The 24155-nt window shown below is 38.7% G+C and overlaps 2 protein-coding genes across 9 annotated transcripts in view; one reads left to right on the top strand and one right to left on the bottom strand.

Annotated features, from left to right (window-relative positions):
• The window catches only part of POLR3A (RNA polymerase III subunit A), a 41085-nt gene extending 24219 nt beyond the window's left edge, over positions 1-16866 (bottom strand). For 4 of the 7 annotated variants that reach the window (XR_012674271.1, XR_012674273.1, XR_012674272.1 and 1 more), the window contains exons 1-17: positions 16740-16865; positions 16095-16230; positions 15421-15558; positions 14689-14860; positions 13201-13355; positions 11996-12235; positions 10901-11063; positions 10564-10700; positions 9892-9995; positions 9035-9176; positions 8373-8513; positions 7095-7164; positions 6258-6385; positions 4625-4763; positions 2464-2628; positions 1993-2165; positions 670-781 (exon numbers count right to left, since the gene is read on the bottom strand). Coding sequence is in view for 3 of the 7 variants with exons in the window: in XM_075154380.1 (XP_075010481.1) it covers positions 670-781; positions 1993-2165; positions 2464-2628; positions 4625-4763; positions 6258-6385; positions 7095-7164; positions 8373-8513; positions 9035-9176; positions 9892-9995; positions 10564-10700; positions 10901-11063; positions 11996-12235; positions 13201-13355; positions 14689-14860; positions 15421-15558; positions 16095-16230; positions 16740-16783 (2359 nt within the window). In the remaining 4 variants the exon portion in view is untranslated. Of the gene's footprint in view, positions 1-669; positions 782-1992; positions 2166-2463; positions 2629-4624; positions 4764-6257; positions 6386-7094; positions 7165-8372; positions 8514-9034; positions 9177-9891; positions 9996-10563; positions 10701-10900; positions 11064-11995; positions 12236-13200; positions 13356-14688; positions 14861-15420; positions 15559-16094; positions 16231-16739 lie in introns of all 7 variants that reach the window. The other 3 variants (XM_075154381.1, XM_075154382.1, XR_012674274.1) reach the window with 2 other exon arrangements.
• A 605-nt stretch (positions 16867-17471) lies between these two features.
• RPS24 (ribosomal protein S24) lies at positions 17472-23796 on the top strand. 2 transcript variants are annotated; one of them, XM_075154383.1, is made up of 6 exons: positions 17472-17556; positions 18311-18376; positions 18735-18944; positions 19377-19487; positions 22831-22862; positions 23705-23796. In XM_075154383.1, the coding sequence occupies exons 1-5, from the start codon at positions 17554-17556 to the stop codon at positions 22831-22833; spliced, it is 393 nt and encodes a 130-aa protein (XP_075010484.1). In that variant the 5' UTR covers positions 17472-17553; the 3' UTR covers positions 22834-22862; positions 23705-23796. The 2 variants fall into 2 exon arrangements, with proteins under 2 accessions (XP_075010484.1, XP_075010485.1); XM_075154384.1 differs by having other exon boundaries at positions 17538-17831.
• The last annotated feature ends 359 nt before the right edge of the window (positions 23797-24155 follow it).

Raw genomic sequence — 24155 nt, 5'->3', positions numbered from 1 at the left:
AGAATTAAGTCACTAACTCAGAAGTTCTATTTGCTGAACATGTTTGCAAACAATACCCCCTCCCAATTATACATTTAATATATCCTTCTTCTTAGGTTTCAGTATTTTTTTAGAAATACAAAATGTTACCCTGAGGCTTTCCACAATTTATTAGAGACAGCTAAATGAAGGCAAGGGGTTAAGTGATTTCTTCAAATTCTCATAAGAAACAAAGGAAGGCTCAGATAAGAATTTGAGTATAAAACAAGTATTTACTACACATGTGGTTGTTCAGAAACAAAGCAGTGAAGATGGCTGAAATATTAGTTCCAATTCTTAATGTATAATTTCCAGCTTATTTTTGTATGTGATATAAATACTTCAAGTCAGAAATGCAACTGAAAACTTTTTACTGATGAATTAATTCAAGTCTTAAGAACATTTAAAGTTCCAATAGGATGTTTTTCAACTTGTACTAAAAATTTAAAAATACAAAAACTAGCACATCAGCTTGATTTACATTAACTGTACCCAGCCTGTACTTACTGAGAATAGTCACTTCAAATCTACACAACATTAATTTAATACTTGAACAACCGACTGTATAAAACAAGCTGTAAAGACAGAACAAGTAATTTTGAGAACAGTGATGGAGCGAGCAATCTACTTCCAAAGTTTAGCTGTCCCTACCTTTAGAACCACAAAGAGCCATGATAAGGGGACTGTTGCTCTTGTCCAGTTCTCTGAGACAGGCACTGCCAGCATGATCTCTGATAACAGAGAGTTCTTTAAGGATTAAGGCCTGAAATCCAAGATTTCAGAGATTCAGCATTCGTTAAAAATATCATATGCAAACAGTACTCTATCACTTGCACCTATACCTTCAGTAGTCAAAGGGAATTCAAAATACAATAAAGAGAAAGAAACCTAGATGTTGCTTTGGGTAAAACAAGTTTAACTTTTAACTTGCATAACTTTCCAGTTTACTGCACAAAAAAATCTTTGTTGGGATAAGACAGGGGTAGTCAGGGACATGACAACCTCTTTTGTCAGCAGCACCAGCTTAAGCTAAACTGAGCATTGAACTAAGCTCTATGTCTCACGGCGCTACATGAAAAATTACCACAAAAAAAAAAAAAAAAAATACTTGTGGACTGCTTTCAGAAAGTACAATGCTGATATCTCCAATTGTTAAGAACATAACAAATGTATCAAAAAAACGTTCTAGGACATACACAGGTGTCTGAAAAGAGGAAGAGTGGAAAAGACTGCAAGACACTTCTTTCAGCCAGAGTGCCATTTCAAACTGGACAACTGTGGTAGTACTTAATCATGGGGTGGGGTTTTCTGGTCGTTTTTTCGTTGGTGGTTTTTTTTTCTTTCGACTTTTTTTTTAAAGGTAAAAACTAGACATTGACTAGCCAAGAAGGCAAATGTATAAAACCATTAAAGACAATTAAAAGAGTGTTCTTCAGCTGACTTCATTAAGTCCTTGTCCATAAGCTTTTGGGCAACATTCATTGCTCTTCATCAAAATTTCTACAGAAAAAAGAAAAAACCCAGCATAACCAAAGTCCACTTAACTTTTGCCCTAACAAGGGGCAAGAAAACACTTGCATATAAACAGAACTGTAACTAAATAAATATTTTGCTTCTTGGATTAGGTCCTTTGCTGTTACTGTTCTTTATTAACTTCGCAAATATTGATAAATGTAATTAACCCCGTTCCAATTACCTGTGTAACTTTATTCTCTTGTATGCCACTCCAATACATCCAGCCAGGAGGGAGGGAAGGAGGGTGGATCTCAGCTGTTTAGTTTTTAGCTAATATTTTTAGAAGCATACAAGCATCTAAATGTTCAGCCTAGATAGACTCAGCTAGTTGCATACCTAGGGACCCTATCTGCTCATATTTTTACGCTTCAGAAGACAACTTTGGACTTCACAATTTACATAAATATATTCATGAAGTCTCTACTCTAAATACATAGTGATTTAAATTAAAAATTTTACCTCTAGTGTCTCTTCTGCAGTACAACCAGGCTGCTGCTGTAGCTTGCCAGTGTTCAGAGCTTCAATATACTCATCACATTTCTTATAGCCAGCATTCAGGAGCTCATACTTAGCTTTTAGCAGGCCCTGCCCAGGGGTTACATCACCAATTCCAATTGAAAAGCCACGATTAGCTATTATTTAAAAAAAAAAAAAAAAAAGATTATATTGATAGCTCAATCTCATATAGAGAAAACAAATTAAAACCAGGAAATATTATCATCGGGAACTTGATTTTTTCTTCTCATCACGTCACCATCATAAGCACTTCATGAGCACAATCCGTTGTTTCACTGTTTCTGTCAGCTTTGCAACTAGATTATTTTTTTAAATATAGCACATCATATTTGAAGCAAAATTCTTGATTGATTGCTCTGTATTTCTGCTTTAAGATACTATTTTACAGGGAAATGTACTTCCCCCATTACTTACAAAGATAGACGGGAGCAAGTCTGGCTAGTCGTGACATGGCATCTGCAGCTTCTACCTGTCCCCAGTCTCTGAGCAAGATGTAGAAAATGTTGTTCTTGGATCCTGACCCTAAGGTTCCTTTGTCCATACTGCCACTCATTAACTCACTGTTTTGAATTGTGACATCTAGAAATAAAAAGGCAAAAAGAATTCATCGTTTTTCTAAAATATTACCTAAACTCTAGTAATCAATTATGGAGTAGGTTTTAAAATAAAAGCTCTATTCATGAGAAGAACAAAATCCAAAGACATACATTTAATGTACTTGTAGAAGTGCATGAGTAAGTATGTAAGGGGAACAGCCTACAACCTGACCTTACCAACTTAAGTTAAATTTTATTTCCCTTCCACCTTAGAAAGGCAACTGTATCCAATTTAAGACTTGTGAGAAACATTGTGTATAATCCTTTTTGTTAAAAATCTAAAAATAAACTTCACTTCATTAATCAGAATAAAGTCTTCAATCAATCTTATCTGTCCAGAAATAAAGTCCTCAATCACGCATAATAAACCAAAGTTATTTAATTATTTATAAAGTAGAGCAACAAAATTTCAAAATTGAAGTTACAGTTCTCTTGTTCAAAGACTCTGATACTCAGTTCAACTCAACCACCTCACTGCACAGCTTAAATTTAAAAGACACACTGGATCAGATGTCTCTAATTACAAGTATATCATAAATACATCCGTCTTGCCTGTAGGCCTATACACGCTTCCTCTTTTAGAGGACTTCCTTTTGCTTCATCAGGAACCTTCCATTTCAGGCGCTAGATCTTCCTTATAAGGTTTAGCCTTTAAGCAGTTAAAAAGTATCTTCTGTACATGAACTTTAGACATATTTTCTATGAGAGCACTACGACATATGTTCATCCTCAACTTCATTATGCATCTTTCAAAGAAGAACTGGCATATGTAGATGGATCTAATTTAAATCATTTTATGCAGAATGCTGTATATGTTTGCACACTGTACTCTATGCTCAATATTTTCAATGTGAATTTAGGTAAAAATCTTCTTGAACCAGAAGTCACTGCTCTATTAGTTATTATATAATCAAAGTATGATACCAGGATTTCTTGAGACTTTGGAGAATTTGCAGAGAACTTTCTGAAGAGAATTAGTGTTGCTTCAGAAACAAAATTTTTTCAGAGAACCGAACAGAGCCACCAATGAAATCCAAAAACCTTCCGCATCATCTGCTACTGTTGAACTCAGAAAATGGAAATTCTTTCATACTTCCTAAAATGAAAACACTGCGGAGCAAAGAAGATGTCCTACGTTCACACGAGTGTCAACAGGATTGCTTTGTTGCCTTTCACCCCACATTCGTTAAAGGCTGAAAAAAATTGTGCCACCATGTTTATAACCAACTTCATATCCACAGAGCGGTCCTATCTTTTAAAGGAATCACTCAATCTGGTGTAGAGTGGATTCGAGTCCTAACTGGTAAATTCTTTATCACGTCAACATTACATGACAGAATTACTTTAACTCAATGGTTCCTCCCTAGGTTCCTTAACTCACGGTTCTGAGCAGCAAGGAGCCAAACTAATCCTGCCTGCTCGAGTTCTTTTTCAGCTGTTACCACATGAATGTTAAATTAATAACAAGCAAAGCCGTGCTCATGTCCTTCAACCCTGATGCTTTGCATTCCATCTGCCACTCTGACTTCCCTAACTGGAAGGATACGGATGGTTTGATATCCTAGGGATTTCTATCTTCCCTACATATCCTAACCCCTTTCACTCTTTGACTTCTAATCCCTATATCGCTATCCCCACTTAAGATATTAAATGTTTCCATTTGCCGTCTGCACAACCACTGCCTAAGCTTCTTTGCTTTTATCTCTCTCTCACCTTCAAATACTACATTAGTACCACGACAAGCCTAGCATCATACAAAAGAAAATTTTATTACAAGAAAACACTTATGTCTTTTCTTTGGTGTTCACATGACTTCAACTTTTGAGAAAAACTGCATAATTTTATTTTTCATTTCAAGAATACTTATGTGAAGTAGTGCTTTAACTCCTACAGTGAGCTCAACAGCAACAAACGCAACAAACCAATAGCTACAATTTCTTTAAAGACTTCCAAAACACAGGTTTAGAAGTGTCACTCACAAGAATCATTGTAACACAGGTCTTCCCCTTTGCCACAATACTGTTTGCCCTTGGTTCGTAGATTGGCTTTTACAGGACAATCATCACTGGGTTTGAGAATGAGGCTGAAAACCTGTTTTCCTGTCCAGAGTGTTACAGGCTTAGAGAAACAAAAGGACAAGAATTAGGATTAGAGTTTATGCTACAACTACAGTAAAACAGCAAGCAAGAATTTAACGCTAAAATTGTTTTCTATACAGAACCTTTCTGTACTGAACTATTCTTGTAGAAGTGCATAGCAGCATTCCTTTGAATAGGGAAGTATTATGCACTTCTATAGATGTAAAAACGCTGACTGCTGAATGGTTATCCTTTACATAAGGGTATGTGCAGGCATTTAGAGAAACATGCTCTATTGCACCCTCTTACTGTCATGTTTCCCTTTCTGATTAGAAAAAGATGCTGCTGCCATTTCATTTCCCAAAGAGGTTGCAACATTTGTAATTCCTTCTTTAGAGAGTGCCTTTGGTTTAAATTTTTAGAAGGTTAAAGATTCATATAATTATGTACTCCCCTCAGCTGTAGTTAAATGTAAGTAACTGTCACACCTAACACTAAAATTATCCATTTGGAGTGACAGAAGCAGTCAAAGAATCACTGCTCTTAGCTATTTGCAAAAGTTCATATAAATTAATAAAATTCACATTAGATACTGCCCATAAATGCTCTGACCTTGCTTTAAATTATTATTATACATTGGTATTTCAATTTCACTTTCTGGATTTCCCTAATATTACACTTATTGTTTTGAAATTAAATAAAGGGTATTAAAAAAAGTATACACTAATACTTAGTGAGTATTTAACAAATTTGAAAATGTACCAAACTCTCTTCAAACAATACTGTTTGCCTCAAATACAAAATTAATCAAATACAGACACCCTTAAATGTATGTGAATGAAGGCTTAACAGACCCTAATCTAGTAAATTGTACAATAGCTCTCTTCAAAGTTTGTGACAAATACACAAATACTCTGCCCTTCATAATAAATATTTTGTGTACATGATGGAACAACAGCAACAAACACCACCAACACCCAAATAAAAAACAAAACAAACAAACAAAAAAATCACATAGCACTCATCCTCTTTAACGTATTGCTAGGTTAAAAACTAAAGCATACTATTTCCCAGGTTTAACATCTCCTAAATTTGGGATACTGAAACCTAGAACCGTTGAGCATTTCAGGACATCGCTTGAGGGGACCCAAAGAACAACATAGTTTCTCCACTCCGCCCCATATTGCTCTGCACAGCCAGTGACAGCGAGAACTAAGAACAATGTATCTTCTACTGACTATCAATAGCCAAGTGGTCTGTCTCACAGCAGCAGGGTAGTAGCACAGCTGTGTTTGAACCCTGAAGGAACCCTGCATCTGGATTGCACCACCCAGGGCTGACTGTCCAGCATCAGGAACCAAACAACTTACACATAGCTTTAACCCTGAAATCTGATCCTTGCACTTTACAAATACAAAATCTCATGCAAAACTAACATCAGAGAAAACAAGAACTGTCTCTGCTGAGAACATCACCATGGGTCAAGAACACACAGAGAAAGTCTTAGTAACATTATAAAAATAATTTGACAAACCTTCAGAATTGCTGGAGGTGGAAGACGAACTTTAATCTTTTCATCCTTGCCAACCAGGATAGAAGCAATAATTTGACAGGCTTTGGCTCGATCAAAAAAGGTATCTTTTAATGTAAGAAGATAGGCACCTAGAAAGCAAAAAATTATTAATGTGACAGACTAAAAGGAGATTAACTTTAAAAGCTATTGCATATCCAGTATCAATTATTTCATTCTAATACTAGTTACCTATCTACTGTGCAAAATGACAATAGTTTAGACAGCTTCAGTTGTAAATCCTTTCCAGAATTATTTTTTTTAATTGCTCCACACTCAAATCTCTCAAAATTAAAACCAGTGCATTTCTATAATCTATTCTCCCTCTCAGACTCTATCCCATAGGTAAAAATAAGGCCTTGGCATTTATTTTTGTACACTTTTTTCCTTATATCTATCGGACATTTCCCAAAGAATTAAGGAAACTTCAAGGTGCTTACTGTAGGTTAAAACTAATTTTTGACTAATGAATTCAACTTCTCTACCATAATCATAAGCCGTTTACATTGTCTGCTTAATGCATACAAAGATCCCAAACATTCATTTTCTCTGCCAGAGAAACACTGCAAAACGCAAGCAAAGATAATAATAATTGTATCTACAAAGGTAGACAGTATCAGAAGAGATTCTGAAGACATCATTATATTTCAGACTAACAATGGCCTTACTTTCCTAATGTCACTGTGACTTGGGAAAGGAAAAATTTTTTAATTAATATAGAAAAACTCTGGAAAAGAGGGAAGTGATTCTGAAGGAACAACTGTTAAATGACACAGCTCTAAAATAAGCTTATATACACACCTGTGAGGAAGTCTTGAATAGCAGCGATGAGAGGTTCTCCATTTCTTGGCGTTACCAAGTTTGCTTTAGTCTGTATGATACAAGAAACAAAAAAATGATGCATTTGAAGACACTGATATTTCATTAGTTATTCAGAAGGAAACTGACCATTTAAGACAGTTATTTTAGCAAAAATGGTAAAAGCTTATTCTAAATCAAAGTACAGCTGTCTACAAAAAGATAGAAAAAATAAACTAGAAGTTTCAGTTCACTACAGTCCATGCAAATCTACTGACAGTTACAATTTGAGATTAGTTACTGGAAATTACACATTCTGTCTCCAAAGCAGAAATTGCGATCAACTTGACGTGTTTGGTAGGTTACTGTTCAAATGGGACAGAGAAGGGAAGATAAGCTAGCTTTGAGAATCTGAGAAGGGACAAAAGAGGTTATGCTCACTACAGGGAGCTAGTGAAATATTGCAAGTTGTGTGGTCCCTAATGATATGTAATAATCAAGCTAGCCACGTCCACTGGCCTCATTTTCTTATGCCTTACTCAGACTGCTGCTCCAGTTAATCACCCCCACCTATGCAGCACAGTTTTGCCTGAACTGTTCACAGGCCCACACACTTTGGGGAGGTGGAGGCAGTTTTCTTTTTAAGCTCCCAAATCAGTTCAGCAAGCCAATACATGCTGCAGTCAACAGTGTTGTTGGTACATCTGCAGTAACAGTGGCATTCAGTCACCCTGAAGGAGCAATGTACTGGAAAATCCTCAGATTGTTGCTACTGACTCTACTTTAACACCATAGATCAATGCCTGCAATCATCAGATCCCTCTTTATCTACGCTCTCTTCTTCCTTTTTTCCCTGCCCCAAGACCCCACTTGTTTCCTGCCTTCTCTGGTAAACTGCCTTCTCTATTGCTGTCTCATTTCCAGTTGGTCTGACCACTTGCAGTTGCTGGGCCATCAGACCAGAAAGCAAAGTATTTACCTGTTTGGTAACAGAGCCACCTTATTTTGGTAGCAATCACTAAGGACACTCAGGCAGAAACATACTAATAACATCTATTTATTTAAAACCACTGAATTTTCCATGGATGCTAAATATGAGCCATTGTGTAACAGTCCTAATTTATTCTAAATTCCCTTTTGCAGAGTTTTCAGGCAGCTTCACAGTCGCATATTATACCCAGGAATCTTGATAATATTTCAGATTTCACGTGCAAGGTAAGAAATATGGGGGTCAGCCCATCTGTCACTAGCAAAATCCCAACCCTAACATTATCTACATACCCCCATTAAAACAAGTGCTTCTGCTTTTGCTTCTTCTGTCTGAGGAAGGTGAAGGTTCATCTCATCTCCATCAAAGTCTGCATTGTATGGTGTACAGACACATTCATTAAATCTGAACGTCCTATGAGGTTTTACTCTAGCCTGAAGAAGAAGAAAAAAAAAAAAAAAAGTGATGCACATGCAGTCAAGCATGCTAAAGATGAAACGCCATGCCCGAGTGCTTCCTGGTAGGCTTTAGCCTTTCTTTTTATTCCAGATATGAGTCAAAATTTCTGATTATACTCAACCAGGAACTGACAGAAATTGTACTCAGGTTATATTATACAAATGTACTAATAACTTCCGTTCCTAAGAATTTACACAAAGCACAGAAAACAGCATGCTGTGTAGAGATCACATCAACTCTACAAAAATGAAATGCTTACACAAGAACAGATACTGAGGTCAATTATGGCTATTAACAGAATTGTCCAGACAGCATACTGCCCACTTACACATCAATTCCCATGCAAAAGCACAACTGCACTGTATTCATGCTCGTCCCCACGCAGTGTTTCAGAAGCTGTTTATTTTTGCGTGTGCAAGGGATTAACACCAGCAAAGGTAAACCACCTAATATTCAGGGACGCACTACCTGTATGTTAGGCTGTGTGTGCACTTACAATGTGAGCCATGATGCTCAGCTTATGAAGAGAGGGTTGTCGATTGAACAGGACTATGTCACCATCTATAAGATGTCGCTCCACAATATCACCAAACTTAAGCTCCTGGGCCATCTTTTCTCGGTTTCCGTATTTCAAAAACCTTATAGTGACACGTAACAATGGAGTCAGAAGAAATAAAGTCAGAAAGATGTAAAGACAACTGAAAATAAATTCTGTGTTTATAATGCAAGTTCTTCCATTAAATGTTGGAGTATTAGTATTACGATAACTAGAAGACAAAACTGATGTGGATTGCATCATTAAACATCAGCCCTGCTGCTATTTTAAACAACGAATATATTTGTGACATTAGTTAACAAAGCCACAGTCATTAAAAGTCTATTTATAAAAACAAAGTATTTGCTTCAATTGCATCAGGGAGTATAGGAAGTTTCTATATATCTATATATAGTATATATCTATATATAGATACATACACTATCACTTCTTACTACCCATAAACTGACTACAGACTTGCTCTCCCATGAAAACAGCCAGTACAACGTGCCCAAAACTGCCTGTTTTTATTTATCTCTGTACTACACCCTCTATTTCAAATAAGAGAGACTCAGTCATTACAAAAAAAACCCAAACAAAAAACATTACTTGCAGTTCACTATAATTAGTATGTACACTTAGTTTAAATCCAACAGATTATCTAAAAAGAAAACCAGAAGAGATAATGATGATTTTTTTGTTACTCTTTTTATGAAAGATTCTAAAAATAAATTTTAAGCCCTGTAGGGGCTTTTCACACAGCAGTAAGAACAAGTTGATGGGGAGAGACAAAAAGTGAATCATTACAGATAAGATACCTTTTCATCTGTGTGTGCCTTTGCTGTATAAAGTTGGCTCCAGGATGAACATCAGGACCATTACGGACAAGTTTCCTCATAAAATGAATATTTGCTTTGTTCACCTGTTGCATAAAGACTTCAATCAGAAACAAATAAAACACATTTCAGGACCTCTTGTTTTTGGTGGGGCTTTTGCGTTTTCAAATTCTAGGCTCAACTGACAATCCCTCCCTCACAGCCTCCAGCTACTGGAGGGAACAAGCAGGAAGGAATAGAAGAGGAAAATGTAAACCAATCTTAGAGCAGAACATCAAAGTGAAATTAAATTAAAAATCTGGGAAGTAAATTCTGAAATAAAAATACCTAACCACTCCTTAGACAGACATACCAACAAACATATGACGCTATGTATGAGTTCAAAAAATATCAAGCAAAACTCTTCTCTCTTGAGATGTCACCCCTTACACCATATGCCTCCACAGTACTTGCATATATCTGAAAGTACAACCTTCATTTACCAGCAGCAACAGAACTGGCAAAGCGTCACTGAATGACACTTCGAACATAAAAGCAATACATGCACTCCTTTTTATAGTAAGGCTATAAAGTAGGACAACACTGGTTAATAAAATGTCTGGTTAATTTAAAAAAAAAAAAAAAAAGGCATACAAAGGATTCTACACTACTTACCTTTTCAGGAAAGGTTAGTATTTTAGCAACATGAATAGGTACTGCTACTTCATCTATTCTCAAGTTTGGATCAGGTGAAATGACTGTTCTGCCAGAGAAATCCACTCGCTTTCCAGACAGATTGCCTCTAAACCGACCTAACAAAACAAGCAAGTGAAAAATCTTTTATATAAAAGTTGTTTTCAAAATGTTGTTATCTGTTAAGACAGCACGTTAGCACATCTTTCAAGGTACACCACTGAAGCACAATACAATAGTAGCAGAGAGATGCTTTGGAATAGCAAATATCTGTGGCTTAATTAAAAAAAAAAAATTAAAAACAACTTTCTAGACAAACCTTGCTTTCCCTTAAGTCTCTGAACAAAACCTCTGGTCCATTTTTTAGGTGCCATGTTGAGAGGAATTCCCGAGAGCTCACTGTTAATGTACAGGGCACACTGCAGTTGAAGAAAGTCCCAGTCTTCCATAATCATCTGTGTTTTGGCTCCTGATATCCTATGCTAAACAAAATAATCACCCAGTTCAGAAAATAAATATAACAACACATATTAAACTAGAAAAGAATTTTTCTGATATGAGTACAACTCCTCTTTTGAAAATAATGTTAAAAAATCTTCGTACATTCAAATGAAAAAGGCGACACAACTTTCTAATAGGATGCATATTGCTGTGGCATAAGGCCATTCACAAGAGAACCCAGCAAAAAATTTCTTTTGACTAGCACTGGTTTCAGACAAATGCTCACAAAACTATGTATTTGTTTAAATTATATTTTTCCCAAGCCACTGAAGTTAAGCTAATATAACTTCAGGAAAATCACCAGTAGTCAATTTTTCCAGTCACGGGAGTTAGTTTTCACTTGATTTTGTTTTCCTGCCAAAAGACCAGTTTTGAAAAGCCTGAAAAGTATTAGTCTGGTAGAACTGTTCTTCGAAACAAATGACAAATTGTCAAATTTACTTCTAGACTTAATGTGATAGCTAACTGAAACCTGATTTCTTAAGAACAGATGGTGCAATAAAGAAAGGGCAAAGATGTAGTAAAAAAAGAGGAAAGTCTACATGAAAAAAAAAAAACAAAAAACAACAAAACCCAATAAGTATAATGTTTTCATTGTAAGTGACCACACAAAAAATGTCATAGTCATGGGGGATGGTTGAGGGGTAGGGAAGAGAGGAGTTTATGGATCAGAACTCAAACGAAAAAACATTTCCCATGATCCACCAGCAGATCTTCAGCAGGTCCTACACTGCAAGCAGCCAGCTCCATCTGAAGAAAGTTTCTCAATTTCTTTCAGTAAAATCCCAAATGACATAGTAGTACAGTACAGACTGCTTGCTAGATTGTAAGCAGTAAAACATGTAAAAGCACTTGCTATATTCAACCAAATATTCGAAAGCAACAGCCTCCGAGAGCTTGAAGGATGACTCACCTTTTTTATTACATCATTGAGGAAAATTATCTCTGTCAGTTTCATTGTTAAGTCATCTTCATTGGTGCCAGACTTCAAGTCACTCACCACAGAGGGTCTGATACACAGTGGAGGCACCAAGAGTCGCGTGAGGATCAAATCTGAAGGTTTACCTGCTTCTGGGTTCATTAGAAGCAGAGGGATATCTTCCGCTGGGATTCTTTTGAAGAGGTTCAATACTACTAACGGATTTAAGTTTTCCTACAAAATCCGTTGGAGAAAGGGGAGAACAAGCCATCATGTAACAGTTTCAATGCTTCCCCCCTCCCATCATTTACTGGTTGTTCAAAAATAAAGTATTTTAAAAAGACAAATAGATAAGAACTATTAATGCAAACAAAACTATGCTTTATTCTGAACCAATGCTTTTAGCATCTCAGGTACTAACTTGCTATTTTCTTTCCTTTCTTTTTTTCCTTATACATCACTGTTTACTTCTCATCATGTTACTCTCTTTTTTAAAACTGTTAACTGAGAGTATTTAATAGTTACTTGTCAAAGAAACTAAATAAACCTCTTGCAACAAACTTATGGTACATTGTATTCATTTTATTAGTAGGAACTAACATGAATTTCAGTACTTTCTAGGGTTTTTTTTTTTAAAAACTCATTTCTCTGGGTACAGCTACTGCTGCAGTATAAGAAATTCCAGATATTTGTTACTTTTTCTGCCTAAGTATGTACCCCAGGATCTTCCCAGCTTTCAAAGAGCAGAAGGAAACAAAACTGCACACAATGTAAAGCTGAATGAAACAAAAAGTTTAGATAATTAAGTCTCCTCTCTCCTTCTCAACGTTAAGTTCTTCTGAAGAAAAAAAAAATTCTGTGTATTCTAATAATCTCAAAGCTACAGTAAATCTACATGTACACGCAGAGCTTCTGTGGGCCTTTCTTCTCCCTTTTCTAGCTTACGGAAGTTTCACACACCAAGAATATCCCCCTTCTTTACAGGGAGAAAGCTATGTATCAGAACATACCAATAAACTAAATTTCTCATTTTTGCAAAGTTAACATTATTGCAAAAAATACAAACATTCTTCAAGTGCCTTTTGGTACATGAAAATCTTGGATCACCACAAGGCTTAAGCTGCTACATTGAAAACCTGTAAGGAGTTTTATTTCAAGCACAGAAACTAGCAGAAAATTTAAGTCATAATAAAATTCACCTGAGCTCTTCCCAGTAAGGGTTCTACTTCTTTGTTATGTTCTATGGCAGTTTCAAAGGACTGGAGAAAAGTAGATACTATCGGATCTACCACTTTCTTATTGGTCTTGTACTTTTCATGTATTATTTTCAACAAACCACACTTTTTCACAGTTCCTGCAAGCAAATAAATGTGGGTTGGTTTTTTTTTGAACAACAACAACAAAAACACCAACCAAACAAAAAAAAACCCACCAAAGCTTAAAACAAGTAAGCTACAGTTCCAAAACTAGTTAAACCTTCAGTGAACACAAGAATAAAATAAAACTTTATCAGTTTTATTAACCTAAATTCATATAACACAGGGAGGGCAATCAGGTCATGTCTCCTTGTATGGCTGGCTTGGTGTGCCTAGATCATGATGTGGCTTCTGAAGCTGAAAGTGTGGTTTAGCCCACACTTTAATTCAGCTTCCCCTCAATCACAGGAGATTTTTTTTTAAAGTAGTGGTTCCCACATTAAAAACAGGACTACAATGTGTCATTTATATATCATCCCACTATCTTCTAAAGTAATTTTGGAAGTGAATTGTAGGAAGAATCTGACAACTATTTTCATGTCATGGAAGTAAAAGCATTCATAAAACTTCCACAGACTAGTAGAAGTGCTTTCCAAACTCAATTATTTTTACTGAAGTATGCTGACCTACCACTTAATTTTGTAAATGCCTATTGTTTGTGCCCTCTATATGTATATGGGCACTTATAATGAAGCAGCTCTCTCATTATTTATTCAGGCTGTTGTCATTACAACAAACCACCCAAAAAATTTTCATGGGTTGGAAACGTAAAATTTTAAGTTATGAATTAACCATCCACTATGAATCTGTAACACAGCAAGTCCTTTAACAGCAGTATCATTTGATCAGAGTCCATGAGGAAAAAAAAAAAATGTATTTTGAAAAACAAATGGGAAATCTTAGTAAGATACTCTGCCCTGCAGAACAAACTCCAGTGTAAATCAAGATCATCACAGCTCAAATACTGCCAAACTGCAGAACGTACCCTCCTAGAGGACAACAAACACATTTAATATTACAGAAAGATAATTTAATATAATGATGAAAAATGAAGTTCAATCAAGACTACAAATGCTTCTAAGTTAAGGTATTGATCACCGAGAATAGCTCCCAATATTTTTAAAAACATGTTAAACAGGGTTTTTTTCCTTGCCATTATTCAAGTATCAAATATTGGTCAGTTCCATGAAGAGATACCACATGAAACAAAACAAGCAACTAGGACAATGTCTCCATGCCCATAAATGAGATGTGAGCAAGCACATGCTTGGCATTAAGAATACCATTACCTGATTCTTAATAAAGGCCAGAGAGAATACTCATAACTGTGGAACGAACAACTATACGCAAGATTTTGATGCCTATCACAGCCACCAAAGTAAAAACCATCACAGTAGATAACTATCACTAACTGCTAATGCCAACACTCACCATTAAAGGCACCACAGTAAGGACAAGTGTTTTTCTTTCTGCACTTTTCAGACACTTTCTTTTTTAGCCCTCTCTTCTGAAGATATGTAAGGCCAGGTCGCTTCAGGTAATCCAAAAATTGTTTTTTTTCTTCCACCGACAGCATGATACGGCAACAGGTTTTGCAGATCATCTTAAATATAAATGCATATAAACACAGTTGTTTAACAGACACATGCAGAGTTGTAGTATCTTCTACTATAACTTAAGTTCTTCAACAGAGGGTAGTTTTTTGAATGAAATACAGTGGTCTTGGTTGAATTCATACACTGTAATATGCACAAAAAAGTACATGGAAAAAAAAATACAGTCAATGAGGCAAATCCTTATCTAAGCTCTGCAGGATCTTAGAAATCCAGATATAAAGCAAACAGAGCTTTGATTTACTGGGATGTCCTAAAAGGCAAGTTATACTGCACGCATTTAATTCAAACTACTACAGAAAAATAATGGATTAAATTAATCAGTCTTATGGATTTATATAATTGAGATTATATAAAATAAAACTGGTGTATTTACATCACTAAGACTGGTATTTAAATACATTTATTTTACAAAACACAAGATGCATAAAGATAAAATTTGTAATACAACCTTATTTTGGTCTTCTCAATTACTCTTTCAAGCATCATCTCTTCTGATAATTTCCTTTTTCTAGACTAGAAACCACTGACAAATCATAATTGTGTTTACCTGTAAGATGCCTATCACAGCTTTGAAGTATCCAACATGAAAACAGGGCAGTTCTAAGTCAATGTACCCATAATGTCCTAAACAATCAGCAAGATTTTTTCCACAGGTTTCACATGGACGGTCTTTTTCACTGGTTCCCTTTGGGAGGAGGGAAACACACACACACAGAAAAAAAAAACTAGCTATAATCAACTGAATACATAGAAAATACAACAGTTCTTAAGCTAGTCAGCTACCCTGACAGCAGACCCACAGTGCTTACCCCTTTTTCCCAGCATCAGAAGCATGTCAGTAGCATTACATTCACTCCAAACCTTAAGGAAAGTGTCTTTCACATGCAGACCCTACTGATACCAGTTACATTAACTCACACAGCTTTTGCAGCTGATCTACAGTCCACTAAACTACAATATGGTATTTTGTAGATAGATGTCTCTGCGTCTCCCAACAAGCAGCTAGAAAGAACTCATCTCCTGCCTCAGAAGAATGCTTTCCTGAACCACCCAAAAGCATAACAAAAGTAGCTGTCACTGCAACTGACAGTCTATGCCAATCAAGTAGAGACACATTTGCACATATTTTGGATGAACAGTAAATTTCAGTCATCCCAACTTATTTTTAACCACTTCAAGTAATTCTACAAAAACAGTTTGGAAAAAAAAAACGGTTCTCACCATGCGATGGTCAAGTACTCCATACTGCAGCGGAGAGTGGTGGTTGTCCTGACTATACAAGTTTTTGCTAACCACTTGAATGTGAGCTTGCTGACGCATCTCTTCTGGAGATTTCATGCCAAAACAGATGTGGCTTCTAGGATGGGAAATATCACATGTATGTATGTGCACATATATACGCAGAAATACTTACAACTACAGGCATGCACACACATGCATTTAAAAGCAACGCAGAGGAGCCCAAGTTGATTCCCACCATTGCTGAAGCAGGTTCTTTTTGGATAGCTATGAAAAGTAGAGTGAGTTTTGCAGCGAGTTGGTGCTTATACCTGGGGGATTTACCGGTGTTCTCGGGCCAGCCTACCGCTGCTCACAGGCACAGCCACCCGCGAGCCTCGCCAGCAGCCTGCACCAAGGCCCACGCCAGCGCATTTAAAAGGGGTCTGGCCGCCACACCAGCCACGCTCCGCTCCCCCGCACGCTACACTTCTTCCCGGGCCCTTCTACCGCGCTCGTGCCGCACCCCGGCGTTTCTGCTGCTCGCCGCCACAGCCGGCGGGCCCACCCCGCCACAGCCCCGGGCGGCGCAGCGGCCGCCCGGGAGCCTCCCGCCGCGCAGGACGGCGCAGAGGCCGCCCCACTCACATCTTCTTGGCCACGTCCGTCTCCCTGAACTGCTCCTTCACCATGGCGGCGGCGGGCCCTGAGCATCCGGCGGGGCTGCACGCGGTGGCGCAGAGCTCGCCCACCCAGCGGCGCAGAGCGGCGGCGGCGCAGAGCGGCCTCGGCGCAGAGCGGCCTCCGCCTGCAGCGCCCCCTGCTGGGGCACTGCGGTAGTCCTCCCGGGCGGTGCCCCGAGCCCTCCCCTAACAGCGGCCGCCGGCGGCGGGCCCCTACCCGCAGCCCCGCCTCCGCCCGGCCGTTCCCGGCGGCCGCTCTCACACCGACTCGCAGCGCTCTCAGGGCCCACGGGCGCCCCGTTGCCGACCATGGTACTGTTACAATCCAAGCACCGCACTCCCCCAGGTGCCAGGAGCCGCGCCGCCCCGCTCACTTCGCGGCTCTGCGCTGGGTTTCCCCACAGCAGCCCCCTAGTCACCGGGGCCAGGGCAGGGCGGTGGGGCGGGAGAGCAGAACCAGCCCCGCACCAGCGCACAGCACGGCCTGCTGCAGCATGCAGCGGGGGAGCCAGCCCGCTCGCCTCGCCTTGCCGCCGGCCGCGGAGCTGAGTCTGCCCACGCAGACGACGCCGCGCTGCCAGCAGAGGCAACTGCCCCCACCCTGCCCATCAGGCACACAAAAGCCACCCCTGCCGCCTCCCTCCGGGTCCGGCTCTGGAAAAGACACCCCTACGCGCGGCTCCGCCCCCGGCAGGAAGGACCCCTGCGCCGCCTTATGATTGGCTGCGGGGAGGCCTTCCTTCCTTTTCTGGCTCGGTGGCAGGGACGCGGGAGCCGCAATGGTGGGTGCCCGGCGCTGCGGCGCGGCAATCCGCCCCGCGCTGCCGCCATCCTGCCCCCGCGGGGGCCCGGGCCGCCGCGCCCCGACGGGCTGGCTTGCCCGTAGCGGGCTGCGGGGGTATGGCGGAAACTGAGTGTGGGCTTGTCCTCCTGCTTTGAGCCGGGCCTCCCGCGGCCTGACCGCGGCGCCTCCGTGCCGGGTGGTAGTGGCGGCGGCGGCGAGCTCCAGGGTGTGGGCCGGGGCGTGCGCTTGGCCTGCTGTGTCGCCACGGCGCTGGTCAGTAAGAGCAGTCCTAGGCTCTGATAGTAGGGTAACATGGCACTTCTCTTAAGGCGTGAAAGAGCGCTGTAAGTCATGCTCATCTGTAGTCTTGTGGCCGTCCTTGTCTGCAAGCATTAAGGAAGCGTGAACACATAGGTTTGTTAAGGAAACTTGCGTTGTTCTGTTGTAGTGTTTGGGCTTGTCATGCCTGTGTTTCATTAAAAGCTGCTTCAGCTTTTCAGGATGGTGGCGGTATGCGTGTTTTCCGTGAGGATGAGTCTGTCGTCAGTTGATGTGTACTCAAAAGTACGTATCAAAGTGCACTTTATAGGGGTGTTATCTGTAGCCCGGGACCAGGCCACCTGGGTTATGAGTTCACTGTCAGCATCTGAGCGGCTACTGACTCTTGCTGTACTGTGCATTATTTATATGTTTATTATGTTTAAATTGTACATGTCACTATTGTTTTGTCTTCTTTGTATCTTTTCTTGCAGAATGACACAGTGACCATCAGAACCAGGAAGTTCATGACAAACAGACTGCTTCAGCGCAAGCAGATGGTAAAAGAATACAGAAAATTGCCTTTAGTTATTTGTCTATTTGTTCTGGGCTGCAAGTGTTCTTTAGCCACTATAAGTAAGGGGCCCTTAAAAACTCTGGAGTTCTTATTGTAAAAGCTTATAGGTTTAAATGTATTGATGCATGCTGAAAGTAAATCTTAATGGTGAGCTAGTGAGCTGTTTTGTCTTTGAAGCAGGAAACTGTTACGAACACTTTTGTATCAAATTAATAATGCTTTCTGCTGCTAAGGTGGGTTAGTTTAAGTGTTAAGCTCATGGTGGGACTGTAGCACCTGGCTGTCGTACTGGTTACTGATCTTCTCTTGCTTTTGTACAACTTGTAAAAATTCCTTCTTAGGTCATTGATGTTCTTCATCCTGGGAAGGCCACAGTCCCCAAAACAGAAATCAGGGAAAAGCTGGCAAAAATGTACAAGACGACCCCTGATGTAATTTTCGTCTTTGGCTTCAGAACTCACTTCGGTGGTGGCAAAACAACAGGTTTTGGCATGATCTATGATTCTCTGGACTATGCAAAGAAAAATGAACCAAAGCACAGGCTTGCCAGGGTAGGTTGTGTTCTAGTAACTTGAAAACAATTAGGATATATTTGAAGCATTCAGTGATCATGTTTTACACATACAAAAGCTAAAGTTTTGTGAAAGCACTGTTGGTGCATTTGCAAAATAGGGTAAGTTTTTTTGTTGTTTATTACAGAGGAATTGCGAAGGCAAAACTGATGTTACCAGTGACGCTTAGCAGTAATAGATAACTAACCACTGTTAAAGGTCTTGAAGAAGTATAAGAGATGAGACTGATATATACAGTACTTTAGTGCTTATATTCTGTGTTGAATCATTCAACTAGTGAACTTATCTCGCTACTTAACTAATATTTCAAATTTAAACAGTATTTGAAGAGTCCAGAAATAGTAAAACTTAAATTCAGATGTTACTGTCAGTGAAACAAAGTTAAATGCAACTTTAACTTTTTTTTAATAGCATGGCTTGTATGAAAAGAAGAAGACTTCTAGGAAGCAGCGAAAGGAGCGCAAGAACAGAATGAAAAAAGTCAGGGGCACAGCCAAGGCAAATGTTGGTGCTGGCAAGAAGGTAGGATGAGAATATCTGTAAGCTAGAGTGAGCATGTTGCCTTTGAAATGTTGATTAGAAATTCTTCAAGAGAATAATGTTGTTTTTCTTCCATTTCTTTCACCTGTTCTACTGGATAACAGAAGGTAATCTGTGTGGTGTTGTATAGCTTCTTACCAGCTCAGTAGCTTAGTTTTGCTCCTCACTGCTGCAAGCTTAGCTGATATAATGTGAAACAATGCTTCTTAAATTATTGTTTCCTACATGTCACTTGAACTAAAGTTAAACTTTCGTAAATCTAACATATTGCTTTAATCTCATAACTTAGCCTTGCGATATACAAGTTAGATATTCTTAACACTTGTTACGTAGACTACGTAATATCTAACGCTTACTCCACCAAGTTCCTGTTATTTATGGTGTTATTTGTAGAGGAGATTTTGTTAAGAATGTAGAATCATAGAATAGTTTGGGTTAGAAGGGACCTTTACAGGTAATCCAGTCCAACTCCCCCTGCCATGGGCAGGGACATCTTCAACTAGATCAGGTTGCTCTGAGCCCTGTCCAACCTGACCTTGAATATTCCCAGGGATGGGGCATCTACCACCTCTCTGGGCAACCTGTACCAGTGTTTCACCACCCTCATTGTAAAAAATTTCTTCCGTATATCTAGTCTAAATCTACCCTCTTTTAGTTTAAAACTGGGCTGGGGCAGGGGAGGGTGAAGGCAGTGAGGACAGTGTATAAATAGAAATAAGGTAGAATGCCTGGTTTATCTTGGTCTTAAGTGACTGATTCCCAAGATAGTGGTTTTTTTCCTCCAGTGGGAGGTTCTTATGCTGTGGCTGGAACTTGATACAAGCTTGTCAGGTGTGCAGTTGGGAGGAGACAGTGTTCTTCTATCACTAAAAAAAAAAAAAAACCACCAAAACTGAGGAATAGCCTGGGTGTGAAGTCAGTCATCTTCCTTAGCAGCTTTTTGTCCCCTGAAAAATACTGAGTAAGTTGTGCAGCTAAGTGGGTTTTTTCAAGTGTGTTAACAAGGGAAGATAGGACAGTGGGTTTTGACACTTAGCTCTGTAGGTGCTAAAGTGCTTTGACATCTCAAACTTTAGTAATCTTCACTTTTGCCTTTTTTTCCTACTTTCTTGGAATTCTCCATCAGAAATGAAGTATCTAGCAGGTACTGCAAATGAGCATGGATGTGGTGACTGAATTATAGATCACTGAAACACGTGTCTATTCTTTTAATTGAAGCACTGTACTGCCTTGCATGCATGCATGCGTGTTTGTTTTAAACTTGCTTCTGTCCTGTAAGGGTTCAGATAACTACATAATGATATTTATTCCGTGTGACTTGGAAATAAAATTTGGCTAATAGCGAACAAGATTTTTGAAACTAGTGAAACAACATAAAAATAAGGAATTCCAAATGAGAAGAAATCAAGGAAACTCAATGCTGTTGATTTGAGGCATTAGTTCAAAACACGCCCCCAGGTTCTGATTCAAAGTAGTACAGTGCAATTGCATGTGTAACTTGACCTTTGTGTGAAAGTAGTTGTGCATCTTTATGAAAACCAAGTCACATCACAGCTTTGTGCATTTGAGACAGTGGTTGGAAGGACACAGTTGTCAGCACTAAACTGTATTTAACTATTGCCCTGCAGTATTCCAAGCTAAGACACAAACCACAGCGACTGCTCTGTGGATTTAGATTCTTTGCTTACTGTATAAGTGAAGTTCTTGTTATTGTTGGATGGAAATAAGCCAGTGTTGCTGTGAACTACTGGAAAAGATTTGGAGCCCTTTTCCTTTCTGCTTTAATGCTGTTTTAGTAATGAAGTCCCACAATTGCTTACAGTGTGACAGCTCAAATTAGCATTTGGTATAGTAGTAACACTAAGATACACCCTCATGTGAATGTCAAGGGAGTCATTTAGTGTTGCAGTGACACCAGTAGTGTGGATGAACTCTTCCCTTCAAGAATTTTGCAGTTGAAGGTAGCTGGTACTGAGTGTTAATACAAAATGGTTAAATGACTGTCACTTGAATTACTAAAGCTGTCCAGTTCGTAGAAATTCTCTTAAAGCATAAAACACTTTAGAAATCAAGACCAGGATCGTGTGCTGTGATAATTACATAGCAGATGTGACTTCTGGATAAATGCTTCTCAAACTCGCATGCAGTCTCAATAGTAGATGAACTGTGTTTTGGATTAGAGGCTTTTTAATGTCTTTTAAAATGATCTTCTAGTTGATAAGTATGCATGGGTTAGATCTTATTTGTTCACCAGTTTTGTTAATCTTTGTGTCCTCACATTAGACTTAAACTAAAGACAAATTAATTTATGTGCTTTCTGGAAAACATGGTTGAGAAGAGTTCTGTGTTGCATCACAGAAAAAAGCTTGCGGAATACACTTGTGTCTTAAAGCTTTGTCTTGAAAAATGCATGTTTAAACCTAATGGTGTGGCATGGTTCAGCTCCTTTATCACAGCCACGTGGAAGAATTTTTAATAGGAGTCCTGGAATATGTTTTGGAGTCCACCTACACAATGTGTGAAAACTGTTTATCTCAGAAATGTGTAGGCCTTTGATTCTGAGACATCTTCAGGCAAGTCTGTATTGTTCTAAGAGTTACGTACCATGTAGTCATGAAAACTATTGAAATGGTGAATCATACTTGAATAGTTTTTCTTGAACTTTTATGTCGGACATCAACTGTGCTGATGTCTGACTGTTAAAAGTTTTCTTTGGTGCTTCCTTTCAGTTCTCACTCCTTCAGAATTCCCATTCTGTTTTCCCTGCAGTTTCAACAAGAAGAATTTTAAAGTAGTTTGTGTTGTCTAATATATTCTGTAGCTCTATAGTTAGCTGAGCTTGCATAAAAGTTTGCAACAAGTAGATGTGCGTGCCCCTCGCCTAGTGTTTGGGTTCAGAGCAAATGCAAAAAAAACCCACCCAACCTTCTAATGTCACAACTGTAGTTGTTGACAGCCTATGACGTGTGAGCCTTCCAAACAAATGGTTTTGTAAAGAAACTTGATCAAACAGAAGTGTGGATGGATAGGCACTTTAAACCACTGTAGCCTGTAGGTATAATTGAACATGCAATTGCATTCTGAGTATTACTTAAGCTCTAAACAGCTATTGTTAGGTCCCATTTGAGTTTGAGGGAAAGCATGAAATTTAAGTCTTCAGCTTCTACAGTAGCCAAAACTTTGAGGTTTCTCTATCACATTTCACTGTGGTAATTGAAAAAAGCATATTGTGAGTGTCAGTAAAAAGCCTCAAAGCTCCATCTTCTACAATAGTAGAACTTTGATAAAACTATTCTCTTATTAATTAATGCCTTTTCTTTTTCAGTAAATGAACTTCAGATGGAAAATGGATAACAGGTATGACTTTAGAATGCTTTGTAAGGGTAGATATTCAGCAGCCTGTAGTCATTACGATGACATAGGTCTAATGAAGATTTATGCAAAGACCATGGTACTATGCTGATATAGAACCCAGTGCAAGAGTTTAAGACTAAGAAAGACTGTTGTGCTTACTACTGAGTTGCTAATTTATGTGACTTCCACTTACGTGAAATACCTGATTAGTCTAAAGACTGAAAGAATAAACTGGGCAGTTCAGATTTACTGTTGCTAAAACTGTTGCTTATTTAGTCTTACTGTAAACAAGGTTTACATTTTCCTTTTGTAGGTATGCTGTTGTCTTAAATAGATTGTAGTAGTATGATTTATATTTTGAGGACAAATTTCTGTTGTTTTGTTATAGCTACTTCTTTCAAGTAAATTCCTTATAAACAAACCTGATACTCTTTTAGACAAGTCCTAGACTACATTTTTATATCTTTGCTGCAGAAACATAAGTGAGTTGGATGTGCTGTGGGCAGTAACTGTTACAGACAAAACCCTGTTTTTATTACAAATGGTCTGAATGACTCATTTTAAAGCAACTTAAACTGTCTGGGAGCTGATGTAGTGAGTATAATGTCTTAAACAGAAAGCTGGTAAAGCAATTGTAGCTTATTGAGCTCTTCTACAGAAATGGTGTAATCTAGGCTCTCATTTATTCCCATGACAGTACTGCAAAATTTTGAACCTTATGTTGTTCTAAGAAAGGCAGTGTGGTTCACCTGACTTGTTCGGGAACCAGTTTTTCAGGGTCTATGAAGGTATGAGTATAAAAATTGTTTTAATCATGTGGCACTGATCTATCTTTTCCTTTACAGACTACATTATTCTGTCAAGAAGTATAGAAAGAATTATTCTGGAAAGAAGCTGCTCATCTGGCTTTAACATCAAATAAACTATGTCAATAAAATGCTGGTTTGCCCTTTAGTTTTCATTTGAAAGCTGCCATTTTGTACAGTTTGAGAAATTCAGGATTGGTGCACTGATTGCACTGAATTAAAATCTTTTCATAATTAAACAACTCTTGTTTTGAGTATCAATTTGAAGTGAATCAGAGCTTTCTATGGGTAGCAGAATAATCTAATTCCAAGCAGGCAGCGTTAGTTCAGGGAGGTAGGCATGCTTTTGTTATCTGTTGTTCAAACTAGTTTGGAAAGTCCTTTTAAGATTTGCCCGTTTTACTGCCTGTATTATATAGACCTGTAGAATATAGCTGAAGGGAGAACAAAAGATGTAGACAAGAGGTGTTCAAAGCTGCATACTTCCACA

This window comes from Calonectris borealis, chromosome 7 (genome assembly GCF_964195595.1).
Source record: "Calonectris borealis chromosome 7, bCalBor7.hap1.2, whole genome shotgun sequence".
NCBI classification, from domain to species: Eukaryota; Metazoa; Chordata; class Aves; order Procellariiformes; family Procellariidae; genus Calonectris; species Calonectris borealis.
This window is presented reverse-complemented; position numbering and strand designations above follow the sequence as displayed.

What these genes read in the sequence shown, in the direction of transcription:
- RPS24 (XM_075154383.1), top strand. An exon ending in TGCTTCAGCGCAAGCAGATG is followed by an intron (nt 18,377 to 18,734) that starts GTAAAAGAATAC and finishes ATTCCTTCTTAG; the next exon opens with GTCATTGATGTTCTTCATCC. An exon ending in CAAAGCACAGGCTTGCCAGG is followed by an intron (nt 18,945 to 19,376) that starts GTAGGTTGTGTT and finishes TTTTTTTAATAG; the next exon opens with CATGGCTTGTATGAAAAGAA.